Source organism: Acomys minous (assembly GCF_964271855.1).
Source record: "Acomys minous genome assembly, chromosome: 7".
Classification (NCBI taxonomy): Eukaryota; Metazoa; Chordata; class Mammalia; order Rodentia; family Muridae; genus Acomys; species Acomys minous.
The window spans coordinates 103,005,496-103,027,476 of NC_140488.1; the positions used below are offsets into that span (position 1 = coordinate 103,005,496).

General features: G+C 41.6%; 1 protein-coding gene across 6 annotated transcripts in view; it reads right to left on the bottom strand.

Annotated features, from left to right (window-relative positions):
• The window catches only part of SMC1A (structural maintenance of chromosomes 1A), a 57,770-nt gene that overhangs the window by 18,756 nt on the left and 17,033 nt on the right, over positions 1–21,981 (bottom strand). For all 6 annotated transcript variants that reach the window (XM_084790012.1, XM_084790014.1, XM_084790011.1 and 3 more), the window contains exons 10-19: positions 19,571–19,756; positions 19,295–19,474; positions 19,055–19,201; positions 18,826–18,963; positions 17,666–17,782; positions 17,457–17,563; positions 13,743–13,884; positions 9,476–9,621; positions 9,040–9,193; positions 8,093–8,203 (exon numbers count right to left, since the gene is read on the bottom strand). In XM_084790012.1, coding sequence (XP_084646138.1) covers positions 8,093–8,203; positions 9,040–9,193; positions 9,476–9,621; positions 13,743–13,884; positions 17,457–17,563; positions 17,666–17,782; positions 18,826–18,963; positions 19,055–19,201; positions 19,295–19,474; positions 19,571–19,756 — 1,428 coding nt within the window. The remainder of the gene's footprint in view (positions 1–8,092; positions 8,204–9,039; positions 9,194–9,475; positions 9,622–13,742; positions 13,885–17,456; positions 17,564–17,665; positions 17,783–18,825; positions 18,964–19,054; positions 19,202–19,294; positions 19,475–19,570; positions 19,757–21,981) is intronic.

A 21,981-nucleotide genomic window follows, 5' to 3' on the forward strand; every position in this document is an offset into this window, starting at 1 on the left:
ATTTCATTCTTTGAAGCCAGCATTATCCTAATGCCAAAATCAGGTAAAAACACAATGACAAAAGAAAACTATAGATCCAGTGTTCCCAATGAACACAGACACAGGAAATTTCAGGAAAATACAAACTGAATTCAAGAACACATCAAGATCTTACATCATGACCAAGTAGGTTACATCCCAAGGATGCAAGGCTAGTTCAACATATACAATCAAGAACTCACAACAACTATGGTTACCTGCATCGAGCCACACAAGACAGTCCCTGTCAATCAGTGATGGAAGAAAAAGGTACAGGTGCTCATGGGGTCATCCCTCTTACTGCTTACTGGGTTTCTGACCGAGGTGAAATCATTTTCTCCAGTACGTACCTAGGGAGCCCCAAATCTGTGTTCATTTGGATAGCCCCAGTTAAACCCACCGAGTCACAAAACAAGTAGACATGAACACAAGAAAGAGATCTGTACTGAAGTGGGGTGGGGGGAAATAGAAGCAGTGGAGAGATAGGAGAGCTTATGAGTGGCACGTGTGTGAAACTGGCAAGTACCATTTAGTCAATAAAACATTAAGAGTTAAAACATATGCAACACAATAAATGTAATTTGCCAAAGTAATATTTTTCTTTACTTTAATATGTTCTATTAGTTATTCAAGAATTTCATACATACATACAATGTACTTTGATCATATTCACCCCCTAACTCCTCCTAGATCAGTGTGGTTCTCAACCTGTGGGTCACAACCCATCTGGGAGGTTGAACAACACTTTCACAGGAGTCACCTAAGACCATAGGAAAATGCAGATATTTACATTATGATTCATACCAGCAGCAAAATTACAGCTATGATAAATAGCAACAAAAATAATTTTATGGTTGAGGGTCACCATCACATGAGGCACTAACTGTACTAAAGGGCCACAGCATTAGGAAAAATTGACAACCACCGTCCTAGGTTTACCTCTACTCCTTCATCCCTCAACTTCCTGTCCTCTTTTATAAATTTGTTTAAATTTTTTCACGCAATATATTGTTTCTATTTTTCCACTACCCCAAGTTATTCCTACCTACCCAACTTCATGTTCTTTCTCAAAAATAAATAAATAAAACTTAAAAACATCAAATGCCACCGAGTCCAATATGTGTTGTCCATATAACAGTGAGTATACTAGCATCCACTGGAACACAGTCCATATTTCAAATTTATGTTTCCTTAAAGAAAGCTAGCTTTCTCCCCCCAGAACTTATCAACCATATCAGCTCTTCGTTAGGTATGAGGGCTTCTGAGCTTCTTCCCTTTTCATGCTAGAATGTGTTTTGTGTTTTTCTCTAAAAGTATGTGTATGTACCTGTGTATGGGTTTATACACATGAATGCTGGTGCCCAGTGGGGGACAGAGGTGTTGGATCCCCTGGAGTTGGCATTACAGGTGGTTGTGAGCTGCCTGAAATGGGTGCTGGGAATCAAATTGAGGCCCTCGGCAAGAACAATCTGTGCTTTTAACTGCTGTGTCATCTCTCTAAGCTGGCCACGCTAGAATGTTGCCTGGCTTGATCTTATACAAAAGACCTGAAGCTGCTTTGTGTGCCTTGTGTGCATGTGCATGTGAATGCAGGGACCCAGGGAAGCCAAAAACGTCAGATCTCCCTGCAGCTGAAGTCATAGGCTTGTGAACCATGCAGCATAGTGATAAAAGCAAACCAGTAGTGGTACAAAAACAAACACACAGACCAAAAGAATGAGCAGAAGACCCAGAAGTAAACTCAGGGCTATGGCTACCTTTATTGACAAAAACATCAAGAATATGTACTGGAAAATATATCTCTTACCCTAAATAAAAACCATTTCAAAATGACTGAAAAACTCATTTTAAAACCGTAAACTCAGGCTGGGCAGTAGTGGCACATGCCTTTAAAAAACCACCACCTTTTCCAACAACCCTCCAACTCTGCAAATGTTACAGGAAAATATAAAGAACACACTTGAAGTTCCAGGTATAAGCAAGAACTTTCTGAACAGGACTGAAATAACATAGAAAAGAGTCCCAAGGACCAATAAATGAGAAATAAAACTAAAAAGAAAAGTTCCGCATAGCAAGAGAAACCATCAGCAGAACAAACAGCCTACCGGAATGGGAGAAAATCTTAGCCAGTTAAGCCTCAGGCAGGGCATTGATATCTAGAATAGAGAAGAATTATAAAAAGCAAAATACCTAAGCTACAATACTGATGGTCAATAAAAGGGTTAATTAATAAACAGTTCTCAGAAGAAGAAACACAAATGGCGAAAAAATATTTCAAAAGGCCCAGAAAGATGGCTCAGTGGATAGGGGCACTTGCTACCAAACCTGAGTTCAAACTCCAGAACCTACAAGGTAAAAGGAGAAAACTGACTTCAGGAGGTTGTCCTCTGACTTCCACACACGTGCCAGTGTACATACGTACATACATACGTATATACGTGTACACACACACACACACACACACACACACACACACACACTCACTCACTCTCTCTCAATGTAAATATATACTTACATATGTATGCATATATACATATATAAATGTTCATTAATGTTAGCTAGCAGGAAAGTGCAAATTAAAACTACTTTGAGATTCCATCTCACCCTTAGTCAGAATGACTATGATCAAGAAAAGTTATAACAACAAATGCTTGTGAGGCTGTGGGAAAAGAGCAGACACTTATCCACTGCTACTAGGAAAGTAAATATTTGCCATTAAGTAAATCAACATGGCTCCTCAAAAAATTAAAGATAGCTGGCATGATGGGACACACCCTGAATTCCAGTACCTGGGAGGCAGAAGTGAAAGGATCTCCGTGCCTTTGAGGTCAGTTTGATCTATATAGCAAGCCCCAGAAAAGGCAGGGCTATAGAAAGACTCTGTCTCAAACCACCCCCTCCAAAAATAAACAAAAATAAGTAAATATAGAGCTAACATATGACTCAGCTATATTATTCTTGGGCATGTATTCTACCACAGAGATACTTGCACATGCATGTTTACTGCTGCACTGTTCACAGCCGCAGGGGAATGAAACCCGACTAGATGTCCTTCCCCAGAGGAACGGGTGATGAAAATGTGGGTGTATCAATAACAGAGTTTTACTCAGCTGTTAAGAAAAACGAAATTGTGAGATGTTCGAGAAAATGGATGGAAGTGGAAAGAATATTAAATGAGGTGGCCCGGTCTCAAAAAGGCAAAGATTCCATGTTTCCTCTCATTTTTAATGTCTGTATGTGTGTAAATAAGGGGTTGGGAGAGTGGGTAGACTATAAGACTAGATAGGAGACCACGACAAGTGTTGAGAAAAGAAGTGGGGTGGGGGGAGAGGTAACATGTAACATAAGTGAAAAAGAGGCTACTGAGGATGGGAGGGCACAAGGGAGGAAGAAAAGAAGTGGGAGAAAAAACAAAAAAACTCAATTTTTGTTAGTCCAACCTGGTCTACAGAGTGAGTCCAGGACAGCCAAGGCCACACAGAGAAACTCTGTCTCAAAAAACCAAAAAGAGAGAGAGAGAGAAAAAAAAAGCTACCCTGAAAAGTCATAGCCATAATGAACAATAAATGATTTATGGAAAGAATGAAAATAAATCCCATTTGAAGATCTCTACAAACTGCTGTGGAATAGTCTGTAGCCTTTAAAATGAAAATGAAAAGTACATAACAGTTTACTATTATCTAAGAGAGAATATGAATGTAACTGCATGCAAATATATTTGTATTTTAAAACCACAACAAAAGGGTGATGCAAAAACTAATTAAAAAGTGACCCTACTGATGAAGAGAAGGGGACAGAAACAGAAGCCAGAATTTTCTTCATGTACCCTGTTTTATACTTTTGATTTTCGAACCCTATGATCCGGCACAGTTATAAAGCAAAACTAAACAGAAATATGAGAAAAGTTAGGTTAAAAAAATTATTAGGGAACAAGATGTTCACAAGATGACAAAGTAATTAATGATAAAGACAAAACTGTTTGCTTAGTAATGAGGAATCTGGCAATTGACCCTTTTACCCTTTGGGACTAAACTCAGCATCACTAGTTAATAATGGACAAATCCTGATAGGATGGACCTCATGGTGAAATACAACATAAAAACCATTGCCTCTGCATCCTGAGTGCTGAGATTACAGGTGCGTGCCTTCACACTTGGTTCTAAGCTGAACTATCTTACTGTCTATATTTTCTTACAAGGCTTAGGAAAAAAAGAAAAAGAAAGTACACATATAATATAGGAAAAGACGACAAGAAGAGAGATGAGAGAAAGCAAATATGGTAAAACTGGGTCAGCAAATTGGCTCAGGCTAAGCTTGATCCTTAGGACCCACAAGGTAGAAGGAGAGAATTGGCTCCATACATGCACACTCACGCTATGGTATTCACATGTATACATATACATGTATAAACCCAATTATTTAAAAAGTTAGGAAAAAAGATTTTCAGTGAGAATAGAGTCTCAAACATAAGCACAATGATGTTAAACTGAAACAATATGAACTCTGTAATAATTTTATTTTTCGTTCAAAATTAAAAAAAAAAATGCATTAGATGGCCCAAATCTACTTAGGAGCTCTAGAAACACTAACTAGTCAGCTGTCTTGAGCACGCAAGTGTCCAGATGGCAGTTACTATATAGTAGCATTTTCCACTGAACAAGAGTCAAGAGCTTCTCAGGGAAATGGCTCATTCCTGATCTTGTAGGAAATATAGAGGATGAACTTACACATATCAGGAACTAAGGAAGATGAACAAAGACTACAGAGGCTGTGTCAAGATGACCAAGAAACCAACCCAAACACACTCCCGCTGGCTAAGGACAGAGCACGGAGAACAACCACAACAGACAGAACACACCGTATGTACTTAAACCCATAAACTCACAATGCCAGAGCAACGCAGTGGACAAGAGCTTTGAAAGCCAAGAAAGCAACTCATAACTATGTAAACTGGTGACAAAAGGAGAATCAAACTGCCTTTCCTTTGTAATTGTACCTTAGAGTTACTAAGTGATGAGAAGAAACCTATGTAGTTTGACTAATTAAGAAAAAAGAAATTAAAGAATAAGATGGTCATTTTACAATGAAGAGCAACGAAATAATCTTCCTAGGTACAGATCTCATAAAAAGACCCATAAAGAGACACTACAGATTTCCTGACAGAAATAATACTACCCCCGAAGAGCAAAATATCTTCCCTACCATTCAGAACCACTGCTGTAAACAATAAGGATTTTTGGAAAATAAAGCCACACACCATTCATTACCACACCTAAAAATATTAACAGTAATTCTACATCAAAACTCAGCATTGAAATTCTTGTTCTATAAGTTACTTCTTAAAAGTTTTCCAAAGCTGAATTCAAATAAGGTGTAACTGCTGGGAATTTCTCTGAAGTTTCACCCTCTATGTACACATTTTAATGGGCTGATTGGTTTCTTAGTTTGTATTTTTGCTATTTTCTTTGTTCTACTAGGGACCGACTCAAGGGCATTATATGATTGGTAAGCACTCTATCACTGAGTAATAGCCCAAGCTCTCTTTTGCCCTTTGAAACTCCCCATCCAGCTGCTCAGGAGACTGAGATAGGAAAACTGGTTAAGCCTAGGAGCTTGAGGCTAGCCTGAGCAAAAGATAAGATCCTGTCTCAGATATATAATAAATAAAAAGAAAGTTTCCGCACAGACTAAACTTGGGCAGTCGAATCTGTTTTATTGGTTCTTCTAGCACCAACGTTTCTCACACATCAGGTCTGGGGTTTCAATCAAGACTGAACTGAAAATATCTTTTTAAAAATACTGTCTGTAGGGGCTGGAGAGATGGCCCAGCAGTTACGAGCACCTGTTGCTCTTGCAGAGGGCCTGGACTGTGTTTCCAGCAACCTCATGATATCTTACACCTGTCTATAATTCTAGTGTGAAGGGATCCAACGACCTCTTCTGACCTCCACAGGCAGTGCACAGGCAAATGGCATACACACATACAAAGACATAAAATAAATATATCTAAAAAAGATTATACCTGTTACTGAGTGTATAAATTTTTCTTGTACTTACTCCCTAAATACAGTATACTGTTTACATTGCACTAGGCAGTATAACTAAGTGAGATATAATTTAAAGTATTAGGAAGCCAGCACTTTGGAGGCAGAGACAGGTAGATCTCTGAGTTTGAGGCCAAGGCTACATAGTGAGATCTTGTCTCAAATAAATAAATAATAAAGCATTTGGGAGATTCTGTTTTGGTTATATAAGAATGCTACCACATTTTATTATGAAGAACGTGAGTTTGGAGGAGGGTTCCTAGAACTAATCTGAGAGCAAAAGAGCATGTGTAAGGATTTGTATCATGACAGCAAATAGCTACTAACAGGATACAAGAGGAAGTTACACTTCCACAGAGCCACACATTGCTATATTCTCACTGCCAAAACCAAGAACTGAAATCCAATCAAACTCTATATTTATTTACCAGTTTATAGGAAATATGGGTCAGGAAGAACATAAATAATATTACAGAGAAATCCAGAAAATCCTATAGGACTAATGTTTTCTTCCACAAATAAATAGAAGAAAACAAATGAGAGAGAGAACGGGGGAGGGAGGGAGGGAGGGAGGGAGAAGAGAGAGAGAGGGAGAAAGGAGAGAGGGAGGAGAGAGAAAGGGAAAGTTATAGATTAGCAAGAGACCAATCTTAACACATGGACCACATTTTGTCCTGGTTAGTCTTTTGTCAACTTGACACAGCTAGAGTTATCTTGGAAGAGGAACTTCAATTGAGAAAATGTCACAATTAGATAGTCTGTAGGCAAGTCTGATGTGGGAGGGCCCAACACACTTCAAGTGGTGCCACCCACAGCCAGGCAGTGCTGGGTGGCACAAGAAAGCAGGCTGAGCAGGCTGTGATGAGCAAGCTAGTAAGCAGCATTCCTCCATGGCCTCTGCATCAGCTCCTGCCTCTAGGTCCCTGCTCTTCTTTGAGTTCCTTCCTGGGCTTCCCTCAATGATGGACTGGAACTAGGACAAAACCTAACACACCTTTTCCTCTCCAAGTTGTATTGGTCAGTGTTTTATCACAGCAGTAGAAAAGCAAACAAAAACATTTGAATCCTGACTTGGACACAGACAATGCAAAAGCATTTACTGAATAATTGAACAAAGCAATGCTTTTTTATTGTGTATGATGTTTTCTTGAGAGCCCACATATTCTGAAGTTACACGCTGAGGTAATTATGAACAGAAAAATGCTTCAATTTTGCTTTAAAACAGTCCCATGGTGGAGATTATAAAAAACAAGATTGACCATATGTTACTAACTACTGAAGATGGGTGACGGGTACCTGATAGTCATTGTATCATTTTTCTTACTTCTATATATATTTGAAATTATCCATAAATTAAGAAAAAATCAGATCTCCCTGGACATATGATAAAGAATCGACTATGAAGCAGAAAATATTTTGGAGATTAGTTCCTATAGGAACCTATGTGAAGTGAAAGTGGCCTGCACTAGAGAGATGGTGCAGCAACAGCAAGCAAGCAAACAAGTGAGAGAGAATGCTTAACGTGTTTATGAGGCAAAACTGACACAACCTGGTAATTAATCAGTAACACAGCATAAGAGGGAGAAGGAGTGAAGAATGAAACTTAGATCACGTGAGAGGCAGTGAAGGGGAGGAAAAGCTGAAGTTTGATGCATCCTGTGGGGCTATAATGAGGTGAGGACAGTTAAGGAGATAATCAGAATGCCAAGGGAGAAGGGCGGGGCCTGGGGCAGAACCCTGAGAAGCACCTAAGACCTAGCTGGTTGCTGTGAAGGAGTTTGGTTTTTCCCTCTCGGTGTACACCTGAGCTTAGGCTAACACATACATACATACATGCATACACACATACATACATACATGCATGCATGCACACGTGCACACACCCTGAGGGTACGAGCAGCCCCTGGCTCAGTCACCCTTTCCCAGTCAGCTCTTTTTTTTGTAGCCAGATTTCATATGCCCCCAGACAGGTTAACGTTTCTTGGGACAGCTTCGATGACACGGATGCCTCCCACCCACAGAGTTCTTACCTTCAGATCCTCACACAGGTCACCGTAGTCAATCTCGATGAGGGCCTCTCGAGCATAGATACTGGATGTTCTCTGGGAACCACTCACTGACTCCTCTCCCTGGGAGCTACCCTGCAATGGTGAGGGGAAGAGGAGCAGATGGGCCATTTGTACCACTCTGGAGATTTGAGGCTCCGTTGAAGCATTCAATGTCTTTGAGAAAGCACCTTGCTAGATGGCACTGAAGCAGAGGCCAACAGGAAGGTCCAAACTGAAAAGTGGGCTCTACCTCTCACTGAGTTGCTTTGTTTGTAATGTGAGGACAAGGCCCAGCTAGCAGAGCTGTAGTTAAGGTTAGGAATGGTTGTGTCTGGGCTACAAGTATCTGGAATACTAGTGTTCAAAACATTTGACTGAATTACAACTGAAAGGCTACTCAGGAAGAGCTCCTCAGTCACAATTCGCCATCCCTCACTACCACTCTCACTTCTAGTCAATAAAACGCTGCGGCTCCTCCAATGTTGCTCCTTTCCCTCCACCTAAACGTCCTTACCTCTGCACTGCTGAGTCCCCGACCCAACCCTCTTCTGGCCAACCTCCCTCACTGCAGCTAAGCTATCCCTCTCCTCGTGTCCTCCAGTTTCCCATCTTCCTCTGCTCTTAACTAACGGTCCTTCAATTCTCACTTCTACCAATGCCCAGTATCTTCTGGAGCTAAGAGCTCAAGTCCTTAAGATTAACGATTCGCTTCTTTGTCTTTCTGACCGCTCACTAACTTACAGCTCTCCTCTCAAGTCAACATCCCTCACTATCTCCACCTTACCACATATCTTCTGTGTCCACCTTTATGTTCCTCACAATTCTCTGCCTGTGGTCCTATCTGTTGCCTGTTCTTCCTGGCCATTTTGAATCTCCCATTACTGGTTAGCTAGCCATAGATCACTCCTATCACCCACGGTAATACTCACTTCTTCCTGACTAATATCATCCATGGTGCCCTTTGACAGTGGTAATTTGATGTCCTGCATTTTACAGGCCTGTAGCAGGTTGTGGCGGTCACTGCGCTTCTGTTCAAGTTTGGTTTCAATGGCTGTCACTTCCTTCTGTAAATGAGTCATTTCCCTAAAAAGGTCCAAGTAGCTTAGTTAAGACCCAAATCTGGGCCAGGCATGGTGGTACATGCCTTTAATCACAGTAGTCCAGAGGCAGAGGCAGGTGGATCACTGTGAGTTTGAGGCCAGACTGGTCTACAAAGTGAGCCCAGGACAGGCAAGGCTACACAGAGAAACCCTATCTCGAAAAAACAAAAACAAACAAACAAACAAACAAACAAACAAAAACCCCAAATCTGGAAGGCTGCCTGCTTTACCCACTTCCACCCATCCCAAACAGGAGCCTACTCACTTGTTGGCACCCCCAAGCTTCTTGCGAATCTCTTCCATCTCATGATTCTTGTCGTTCACTTCTGACTTTTTGGCCAGGTGCTGATTCTTAAGGTCTTGCAGCTGAGCCATGGTCTCATCTATTATCTTCATGTGTCTTTGTTCCTCCTGTTCCCAGCAGGGGAATAGGGCAAGAAGTGAAGATTCCCCTTGGAATCGGCTCCTTTTGCACCACCCTTCTAAACAGGCAGTTTGTTGGAATGTCTATCAGTGATTTCTGCTGTTATACAAGCCCTCAGATTTCTTTCATCCTTTCCTAAGTCATGTGGTTGCTTTCCCTAACAACAATTATGTAAATTGTCTGCTATAAAAGAGTTCAAACTATGGAAAAATAAGGGGGGAAATATGGAGGCATATTCCCTCCCTGCATTATTTACAAACAGCTTTAGGGTTGAAATTAGATTTTTAACTTTGTATCATAATCAATGTTTTATTTTTAAGCATTTTTCCAAATCAAACTTATGTCATATATAGTATAACATTTGTGTTTATTTTCCTTTTGTGTATGTGGTATGCGTGTGTGTATGCTCATTCATATGCATATATATACAAATTTATATCAAGTGTCTATCACAATCTCTGTATTTTTTATTTTTAATTATGTATGTGTATGTATGTACATGTGAGTGCAGGTGCTCAAAGAGGTCATAGGCATTGGATGTCTTGGAGCCGGTGTTATAGGCAGTTGGGAGCCATGTAACCTCAGTGCTGGTATCCAAACTCAAGTCCACTAAAAGGGCAGTGTGCACTCTTAACTGCAAAGCTATCACTCAAACCCTTCTGCTTTATTTTTTAAGACAAAGTCTTTTGCTAAACATGGCGCTCACCAATTCTGCTAGATCAGCTATCTAGCAAGTCCAGGGATCCCCCTGTCTCTGCCTCCCCTGCCCTGGGATTACAAGAGTGCATCACCATACCCAGCTTTTTATTAAGTGCTGGGGATCTGAACTCATGCTTGTATAGCCAGCTCGTTAACAAATGATCATCTCCCCAGCCTGCAACAGTTGTGTGTTTAAACTTCTACAAGCAATATAGTATTCTGTGAACAGACACTAATCTGATCTTATCACTAGAAAGAACAAAAGGACTAGGATTAAGAGTGGTCAACAAAACAAGAATTACAGCCTTATTTATAATGTTCTAATTTAAAACTATTTTTAAAATGTTTACTTGTGTGTGTATGACTGCATGTTATTTGTGTGGGTGTCCTCAGAGGTCAGAAGAGGGTGTCAGATCTCCCTAGAGCTGGAGTTATGAGCCACCTGATATGGATCCTGAAAATTGAAGCTGGTCAACTGGGAGAGCAGTACATGTTCTTAACTGTCAAGCTAGCTCCCCGGCCCACATTCTAATTGTTTCGAGGAAAATTGTTTTTATTCCTCCATTTTAATCTTTTTTTTTTTTAATCACATTAAGGGAGACATGCCAGGCTGGTGATGTGACTCAGCTGGCAACGTGCTTCCCTTATATGTACAAAGCCAAGGATTTGATCCCTAGCACTGCATAAAACCAAATGATGCTACATGCCTATAATCCCAGCATGTGGAAGTCACATACTGAGCTTGAGGCAAAGAAAAAGAAAAAGGAGGAAGAGGAAGAAAAAAAGAAAATACATCTGGAATTTAATTCTCAAATAATTTATAAAAATAATAAACACATGGAATGCTAAAGCAAATATGGCAAACAAGGGTGACTGATAAATACACCATCTTGGAGCATCCAGATGTAAATTTAGCCTTGTCCCGCTGTTTTTCTACCTGATCTCCAAGTATATCTAAGATTCCAGTAACACTATTCAAGATCACTAAGGGTTAATGAAGAAACTACACAGGCAACAAATACAGGCAGATGCAAAAGCCACGTGATATGATATTCAAACCGAGAGAACCAAATCACCTCAGGAAGGAATGCTATCAACAAAAAAGGTTTTGCAGTAATTTCAAGAGAAAGAATATAAGGAAAGTCACCACACAAAACAGTGACACAGGCACGCTAAACAGCATGATTGCAGCAGACACTAGCATAGTCATACCATGAAATGGCTGTGTGTCAGTAAAACATCATCTGTTGTACTGAGTTTATGTGGCTAATCTGAATTTAAGGTCAAGACACTTGGAGCTCTGCCTCTAGCAGTACTTGCCAGCTTGTTCTTTCACTGCTGCTTCCTGTTTCTCACCTTCTTTGTGGGCTCCCAGAAATCCTTAAAATCCCACTAGCATGTTTCAGGCTATCTCTGGAAGAGGTGGTGAGGATATTATAAACCTCAGGATGAAGCAAGCAGATGATGAAATACTGTTCTCAGACAGCCACTACAAGCAATGACTGTGGACAATATAAACACAGAACAACTCAGGTCATTAGACCTCAAAGGCTAAGTGGAAATCAGTAGAGCTTGTAAGGAAAATGCCATAAAAGATTATGTTGCAAAGTAGAAGAGCTAAAGAAAAAAAAATGAATATTAAGAGATCAGATCTGGTTGCCAGCCAGGCATTTAACTTATACTGCTCCAATCTCTTGTTTTTATCAAATATTAGATGTATGAAATAACGGGAAAAAAAAAACCATGGCTCACTCAGCTGGTTGGTGAGACCATATGTTGACCAAAAATACAATAATCAGTCAACCCCGTTCCTCAAGATGTTCAGGACAGGATTCTAACAGATTAAAAGCTGAAACAATTACTGGCCTTCTCTAAGTCATTTTCCTCTAACATCATCTATTAAAAGTACAAGCCACCCTTTTCAAAAATCCAAATTTTATTCATTTTGCTGGTATTTAGTTGGTAAGTTTGTCTTGGCTTTTGGCAAGGTGTTATAAAAACACTACATAGCTCTGGCTGTCCTGGAACTCACTATGTAGACCAGGCTAGCCTTGAACTCACAGAGATCCACCTGCCTCTGCCTAGGATTAAAGGCGTGTGCCACACACCCAACATAAACACTCATTTTTAAATTTAAGTAATCACACAATGACACAGGCATATTAAATTTATTAAGCAATAAATAAGGATTTAAGCAGGCTTAGCTCTCTTAGAAAGTACTTTTGCTTTAAATGAGATCTGCATGTTACTGAAGTTTAAAGACCACTAAATTATGTAAGTACATGAATGCAGCATTATTTTCTAAATTCCTACTTTCCGAGGGGCACTGGGTAGTCTCCAACTTGGAACTATAAATAAGTTTGTAATAAACATCAATGTGTTTGCACAAAGCTTTGCCAGCACTCTGGATTACCTCCTCGGGTATGAGTGAGCTAGAGGGCAGAAACACATTCTGAAGCTTTTTGATGGGTGTTGGAATGTTGTATAAGAATACTGGTCTCCTGCACCATATGAGGCACTGAGAAGTGCTTTGGGTGGTTTTTAAGTTTTGGATAATGTGAGGCTGGAGAGATGACTCAGTGGTGAAGGGGGTGTACTGTTCTTCAAGAAGACCCAAGTTCAATTCTCAGCATCCACATCAGGCAGCTCAAAAAACTACCTCTACCTCTAGCTCCAAGGGGATCCACAAGTCTTTGACCTCTGAGGAAACCAGCACACACATGGGTATACCCTGACACACATGCACACATAACCACATAGAGACATACACACACATGCAATGTAAAATAAAAACTTGTAGATAATGTGGGGCAGGAGAAATGGCTCAGCAGTTAAGAGGGCATACTGCTCCTGAAGAGGACTCAAGTTTGATTCCCAGCTCCACCTGCTTGTAATTCCAGCTCCAAGGTATCTGAGGCCTCTGGTCTCCATGGGCACCTGCATTCATGTGCATAGACCCAACACAGACTATTAATCAAAAAACAAAAACAAAAAACCCACAAATTTTTAAGTGATAGAAAGTAAAGTGTGCGGGCGGTGGTGGCACAGGCCTTTAATCCCAGCACTTGGGAAGCAGAGGCAGGCGGATCTCTGTGAGTTCGAGGCCAGTCTGGTCTACAAAGAGAGTCCAGGACAGCCAGGGCTACACAGAGAAACCCTGTCTTGAAAAAAACAAACAAAAAAAGTAAAGTATATTCAACTGCTGCTTTAATTTTTATTTCTGTGATTTCTGGAAAAGCTAACTGTTTCGTTTGTGAGCGATTTCACTCTTTTGACATGTTTGTGCCACGTAACCACTTCTTCCCTTTTAAGGACTTGGTGTTTTTCATTTAAAAATGAAAAATGTATAAACTATAGGTGTTATACTTGTGTGCATAATATTTATCCCAATTTTCCCCTTGTCTTTTACCTTCTTAAGCTTTTCTATCTCATTTTCATCTTTTTTCACTGTCTGTTCCCACATGTGCACTTTATCCTGGTCCTCCTTCAACTGGTTTTTTTCAAAATCCAATTGGATGCCTAAGCGAGTCTTCTGATTCTCAAATTCCAAGCTGTAGAAAGAGGGGAAGTAGACTTAGTGCTCAGGGCCTCCTGGTTACCATGGCCTCATCCACTCATAGGTACACCAAACTATGCCCAGAAGCTGGATCTCTAGCCTAAGACAGAGGAATCTAGGCCAAATTCCATTTATCCCCCATTTAAATACTGGAGACTCCAGTACCTTCCCAATTTTCTAGGAAATACAAATATATAAAAGATCATCTGAAAACATCAGTTACGAGTTTAATTTATCAAGCTTCTATGTATTTTATGCAGACTATCTCTACTTCTCTACTCAAGAGTCCCTATAACTAGGCATCAATTTTACACAGGAAACTTAGGCTAAAGGGTTTAAAAAAAAACCTGCCCAATGCCACACATCTAACAGCTAGCAAATACCACGTTTGAGACTGGAATCCAAGTCTAACACGAGAACCCAGGCTCTTGCCTATATGTCATTACTGTAACATAATGTAGTGTGCTAATACGGCTACTATCCACTTCTACTTGGAAGTACTGTACTCTCAGTTATATTCTTTATATTGCAGATTCCTCATCTGTAGGTTTTCTTATTGAGTTAGTAATATGTACAAAGTAAGCACTCAGTACATTTTAGCTATCATCATCAATGTGAGGAATACTGGCTGTAATCAGCTCAATTTTACCCAAGGGCTTCAGTTCTGTCCTAAGCTCTGTCCCAAGATTTTAGAAGCTCCTAAGGGGCAGAGATTTGGTAGCAGAAGAACATGAAGAAAACACTGTTATTTTGCTATTATCGTTTCCCTCACCTCTTTCGAAACTCAAAGTACATTAACTTTGTATAGCCACTAGCAGCCAAACAAGGCTAGCTTCCAACTGCCCCACCAATCCTCAGTATAGTGTGATAGATGATGCCGGATGTCATGCTAGCAGCTTAAACTTATTAGTCACTATAATCCAAATGGAATGTAATTCATTCTACAATTTTGAGGTATGTAATGTTTAGGCCAATCTAAGTATGACTCATAAAGCCCTCCCTCTGTGATCCAGCCCCTGCTGACCTTCCCACCTCCCCTGCCTTCCACCTGACCCTGTTTTTATGTTCTAGGCATTTAAAACTACTTAGTATTCAGAACAAGGCATACTCACATCTCTAAGCATGCTGTTCTTACTGGCTGGAACTCCTTTCTGTCCCTGCTTGGCTAGCTAAATCCTACTCACTCTTTAGTTCGCCAATTCACCACTCCTTGTCCTTTTAATGCCTTTCCTGATAGTTAAGGGCAGGTTCTAGCTTCCGTAACATCTTGCTGGTTCCTTCCTTTTTTTAATTTCAGATGAGTTGCACTAGTCAAATATTGAAGTTGATAACAGATTTGTCATTGTTTTTTATACAAGACCCTTTCCTTATCATCTTTCTTCAACCTTCAATTTCTACTCCCCTTATCTCCTCTTACTGTGAAAACATATTTCAAAGTGACTCACATGTTGAGCTAGAGAGACAGTTCAGGGGTTAAAAACACTTTGCTCTTCCCGAGGACCTGAGTCTGGCTCCCAGAACCTGAACCAGGTAGCCCACAACCACCTGGAACACCAGCTCAGAGGAATCCGACACAATCCTCTGACGTTTGTGGGCACCAGCACACAATCTCACTCTCTCTCTTCCTCTCCTCTCCCCCCACACAAATAAATAAAATTAAGTCTTTAAAATACACATCCTTACAAAATGCCACTGTTTCACACATGACAGCTCATGCTGGCAAGAATATGGAGCCAGGGGAACACTCTGCCATTGCTGGTGGGAGTACAAATTTGCACAGCCACTTTGTTAATCAATATAGTAGTTCCTCAGAAAATTGGGCATCAATCCACCTCAAGACGCAGCTACTTGGGTATATACTCACCAAAGGACACTTGCTCAACTATGTTCATAGCAGCTTTATTTCTACTAGGCAGAAACTGGAAACAACCTAGATGTCCCTCAACTAAAGAATAAATTTTTAAAAATGTGGTATATTTACTCAATGGAATACTACTCAGCTATTAAAAACAAAGACAGCATGCAATCTGCAGGCAAATAGATGGAATTAAAAAAAAAATCCTCCTGAGTGAGGTAACCCAGAACCAGAAAGACAACCATAGTATGTACTCACTTTTAAGTGGGTATTAGCCATAAAGGATAGATAATCATGCTACAATCCATAGACCCAGAGAAGCTAAGTAACAGGGAGAGCTCAAGGGGACACATGCATCTCCCAGGGAAGAGGAAATAGATTTTGCAGGTGGACTGGGGGTGGGTGATGCAGGGGGGGAGAGAGTACTGGAAGAGATGACTGGTGCATTTGGGGGGGGGAGGCAATGTGGAAATCCAGTGCATTAGAAACTTCCTGGAATCCACGAGGGTGACCCTAGCAAAGACTCCTAGTAATGGGGGGATATGGAGCCTGAACCGGCCATCTTCTGTAACCAGGCAAGGTCCCCAGTGGTAGGATGGGGACATTAACCCAGCTACAAAACTTTTGACCTACAATTTGTCCTGATTTCAAGATGTGCTGGAGTAATGGTGGAGGAGAACTTGTGGGAGTGGCCAACCAATGACTGGTCCAATTTGAGGCCCACACCTGACATTGCCTTGGCGGGCCAGGAACCAGAGGCGGGATAACCCAGAGACCTAGGATAGAACCAAACACTACTTGAAAAAGAAAAAAAAAAGTCAATGAGATGATTCCTAATGATATTCTGCTATACTCATAGACCTGAGCCTAACCCAATAGTCATCAGAGAGGCTTCATCCTACAACTGAAGGGAGCAGACCCACAGACCCACAGCCAAACATTAGATGGAGCTTGGGGAACTATAAGGAAGAGGGGAAGGAGGATTGATTGTAGGAGCCATGGCCCACAGAGTTGACAATGTGGGCCTGGTAGGCACTCACAGAGACTGATTTGACAGTCAAGGAGCCTGTATGGGTCTGAGCTAGGTCCTGTTATTGTTGTGTGGCTTGGTGTTGTTGTGGAATTTCTGACAGTGTTAGTGAGGGTTGTCTCTGACTCTTTTGCCTGCTCTTGGGACCCTTTTCCTCTTGCTGGGTTGCCTTGTCTAGCCTTGATATAAGGGTATATGCCTAACCTTGCTGTACCTTGCTATGCCATGCACGGCTGATACCCTTGGGAGGCCTGCTCTTTTCTGAAGGGGGGGGATCTGTGGGGAGGGAAGATGGGGAGAGGGACTAGGAGGAGTGGAGGGAACGAAAACTGCAGCAGTACAGGTAATGCTGATTGTTCATTGTAGGTGCTTTTCACTATGCTGAAGAATTTACAAAGATACTTTAATCTTCCCCATAATGCCACAAGATAGGCATCATTGTCTTATTTTATAAAAACTATTGTGCCAGGTACTGATTTTAATCCAGGTCAGCCAAATTTAAAGCTGGCACTAACCCACTATCCTGTCATACTATCTATCTGATTTCTCCGTTCCTTCAGGCCTTTCTATCGTAAGTTTGTATGGTCTAAGAATTAATCAGTGCCCTAGGACTCACACGACTGTCAAGGGTGTCGCGCTGCAGGAGTGCATCCTATTATAATATGAAAATACTTTCGCTTACCGCTTCTTAGCAATTTCATTCTGCCGCTTCACCTTTTCTTCCTCAAATTCTCGGATGTTGCGCACACCGATCTCCCGACAAAACTCTTCAAACACCTCATCTTCCACCTGAAGGAAAAGTCAGGGAGGGCAGAGACATTAGTGGTTAATATCCTACTTCCGAACCTAGTTTTGTCCTGATACACATAGTGGCATGCCACCTCTACCCACCTGGTTCATCTTCTCCTTCAAGTCTTTCATTTCCCTCTCTCGGCTCTGGATGATTCTCTTGATATCATTAATGCGAGGCCCGAAGTTGGCTAGCTCACTCTCCAGCTTAGATTTTTCCTACAGTCAATGGGTTAAAAGACAAGAGACTAGGTAAGCCCTGTGGAGGAAAGACGTCCTTGCCAATACCAGCCCCATGGTCAGCAAACACTGAGAAAGCCTGACGTGGCACCAATGCCCCAGTCAAGTCTCCAAAATCTCTTGTTACAGCTATCATACGGTTTCCCCAGTTTCTAGTTCAGGTACCTTTAATCCACATGGCTGGGCGCACAGGAAGCATAATTAGTTGTAGGTCTACAATCCCTTACCAATAGCTCCTAAGCCAAATACGTTTTAAAAGTTGGGCTGGCCGGGTGTGGTGGCACACGCCTTTAATCCCAGCACTCAGAAGGCAGAGGCTGGTGGATCGCTGAGTTCGAGGCCAACCTGGTCTACAAAGTGAGTCCAGGACAACCAAAGCTAACACCTGTCTCGAAAAACAAAACAAAACAAAACAAACAAACAAAAAAGTTGAACTGTTTATCAGAAAAAAATAAATCTAGGTATTATGTAATACCTCTAGTTTGGGTAAACTGAAAAAATGTAGAATTACCAAAGAACACACTAATATAACTAGAACAGTACCCCAACCCACAGACACTGAAATGCTTACTCTGTGTATGTGTTCTTGAGATGTGATACCACTATGTAGCCTTGAATTCTCCAATGTACTGGGACCATAGGCATCTGCCACTGCTGCTCACTCCCCACGGACTTTTAGAAGTTCCAATATTTATTGACTGAACTGCACTAATGACATTGACTGAGTGCCTACTATTCTAAGAACTTGACAGGTATTAACTCATTCCATCTTTGTAATAACCACACAAAATAGGCACTTACTTCAATTTGGTAGATGAAGATGAGAAAATTGACAATGAGAAATGAAGTAAACTGCTTAACAGAATAACCAGGGAATAGAAGATCTGAACACTCCCACCCCATCCTAGTACCTGAGTCTACGCTATGCTATCCTGAACAGAATGGAAGAAAGTGGATAATTCCCCACCCTCGGTACAACCTAGGATGGCCTCTGGAAGAGAGGGCTGAAGGCCAGGCCCTACCTGGAGATTCAGGGCAAGATGCCTTGTCTTGGTCTGTTCTAGGTCACTCTGTGAGTACTTTAGCCGCATCTGTAGGCCATGGGCCTGAGACTGCACCTGACGCAGTTCTGCCTCTTTCCGTTTTGCCTTCATCTGCTCCTGAGGAGGACAAGAAAAAGGGGCTGTGTAATAAGTGGCCAACATGAGCTCAGGAACGCTCATCTAAGGATCAGTGTTACTTGTGCCTTACTTTCAGCTCCTCTGTCAACCGCTCTTTCTTTTCTTTTAGCTTGTCTACTGCTTTCTCATCCCAGCGTCGTGCCTTTGCCTTGAGATCGCTGGCTCCACCAGAGATAACTCCTGACTTCTGGAACAGGGTTCCATCCAGTGCCACTGTCTACACAGCAGGGAGGGAAGGGGTGGAGACGGTGAACATAGGAATCTCCAATACTGAGCCTGTCCAGCTCCACCCTGGGAATGAGGGCCATACCTTGTGGCGTTGGTGACCTCCAAAGGCAATGCGCCGGGCATCTTCCACATTGTCACAAACAAGGGCATTGCCACAAGCATACTGCAGAGCTTTTTTGATGTGAGGTGGTTCATAGCGAATCACATCAATCACTAGCTTGGCCCCCTTTAGCTCCCGGAGTTTCTCATCTGTAGGTTTCACCTGTGTGAATAATCTCATGAAACAACAGAATACATAAAGCCAAGGTGAGGGGCCCTCAACACTGCCTTGACCCCCAAATCCCTACACAAGCCTTACCTCCAGGTAGTCAAGAGGCAAGAAGGTCTCAGGCTCTCCACGTTGCTCCTTGATATACTGAATACAATCCCGACCTGTCTTCTCTGAGTCTACAATAATGGCGTCCATGTTCTTTCCTAACACCTTGGTCACAGCAATCTGATACTTCTTTTGTGTAGGCTGGCAGAGGTCAATAAGGCGGCCATACTGAGTAAAGGAAGAAGGGAAAACTGAAGCATAAGGCTTAGGAATCCCAATTACTAGTTCATAAAGAGGGGCAAGATAAAAATCTGTATAAGAAATGGTGAATACATCCATGCTGCTTAGTGATGAGATCAGTCCTCTATTTTTATACCTGTATAATACCACAAAAAATGGGAATGGGAACGGATTGTTAGACTTCTATGGCTACAAGCAATTTAGACTAGTACAGTGGTCAATTTGAATGTTCCTTCTTAAGAGTAAGGACTAAATAAACGTGTTACATGATGGAAGACCCAATGAGTAGCTCAGAAGAAGCTCAGAGAAAGAAATGACACTATCTCTAGGTTCAAATATATCAAGAGGTTTAAAAGGTGAAGCCACAGGTTTCCTAAGATGACTACGGCTTTTGGAATCAGACAAGAATGACTGAAAGGCCACAAGCCTTAACAGCCTCACCCCAGAAGACATTTTTATATATGATACACTAGTTAATTTTCCTGTTTTTGAAATATGGTCTCATTATTTAGCTGGGACTAACCTAGATCTCCCTAGGTAGCCCAGGCTGACTTCAAACTCATGATCCTCGCGCCTCTGCCTCCCAAATGCTGATATTACAGGCATGCACAACAGTATTCAGCTTTAAACTGGTTATTTATTAACTGATAATTGAATGAGATTATAGTAATATGCCAGTACCTTTTGACTTAAGGTTGTTATTTGTGTTCAAATACCAAGGGAGGACTATAGTATTATGAAATATACATTTAGCATTAGACTGTGGTTCCTGATCAACAATTCCAAAAACTAAAGTCATAATGAGTTGGCTGATCACTGACTACTCCTAGGTAGTGTTCATATGAGAGCTAGTCATTACAGAGACCAAAGCAGGATTAGTAGATTGGACCTTCTAGTTCCCATCTCACACCTAACAGGGAAAGATGACTAAACGCTGACTTGATCAGGAATAGCCAATGATGTAATCTGTTGTGCCTATGAACCAAACCCTCCATAAAAACTTAAAAGCCAAGGACTAGTAGAAATGAATCAGCTGTTAAAGAGTGCCTGCTGATCCAGGTGTGATGGCACAAGCCTGTGATCCCAGCCCTCTTGGAGGCAGAGGCAGGCAGATCTCTCAGTTGGAGTCTAGGACAGCCAAGGCTACACAGAGAAACGCTGTCTCAAAAATACGATGATGGTGATGATGATGATGATGATGATGATGATGATGATGACAACGACGACGACGACAACGACGATGACGATGATAAAAGAGTACCTGCTGCTCTTGCATAGGACCTGAGCTCAGTTACAAGTATTCATGTCAGGTGGTTCACAACTACCTGTAACTCCTGCTTCAAAGGATCTGATACCCTCTTTTAGCCTCCTAAGGCACCCTCACTCACAAATATATAGCCACAAACAGAAACAGAAACACACACACACACACACACACACACACACACACACACACACCCATACAATTAAATAAATCTAAGAAGACAACAAAAACAACCCAAAATCTTTAAAGTTCTGTGTTTATGCACGGTGTGGTCATCTGTGTAACTTTACTCCCAGGACTCAGGAGGCAGTGGCAGATGGATCTTTGTGAGTTCAAGGACAGCTTGGTCTACATAGTGAGGTCCAGGATAGCTAGGGGTATATAGTCTAGAGACCTTGTTTGGAAAGAAAGGAAATGAAAGGAGGGAGGGATAGAGGGAGGGAGGGAGGGAGGGGAAAGAGAGGGAAGGAGGGGAAGAGACAGAGGGTAGGGGACAAGGAGAGAGAATGTGTGTGTGTTCGGTGTTCAGGGAGCTTCTAGATAACTCAAGAGGAGGCTAAGTAAGTAAAGGCACTTGCTACAAAGTCTGATGAGTTTAATTCCTAGAACAGACATTGTGGAAGGAGAACTGACTTCTGCAAACAAGTTTTCCTCTGATCTTCACACACACGTGTGCACACACAGTAAATGTGCTTCCCTGAATTCCATGAGAAACTAGCAAATTAACCAATGGAGTAGGTCGTGGAACTTAATTTTCACTAGGATGGGCAGAACCACACAGCCTAGGTTTGCAACTGTAATATGAAGTGAAGGTTGATTGGTTTTGGTTTTCCAGACAGGGTTTCTCTGTGTAGTCCTGGATGTCTTGGAATTGCTTTGTAGACCAGGTTGGCCTCGAACTCACAGTCATCCGCCTGTCCCTGCTCTCTGAGAGCTGGGATTAAAGGCA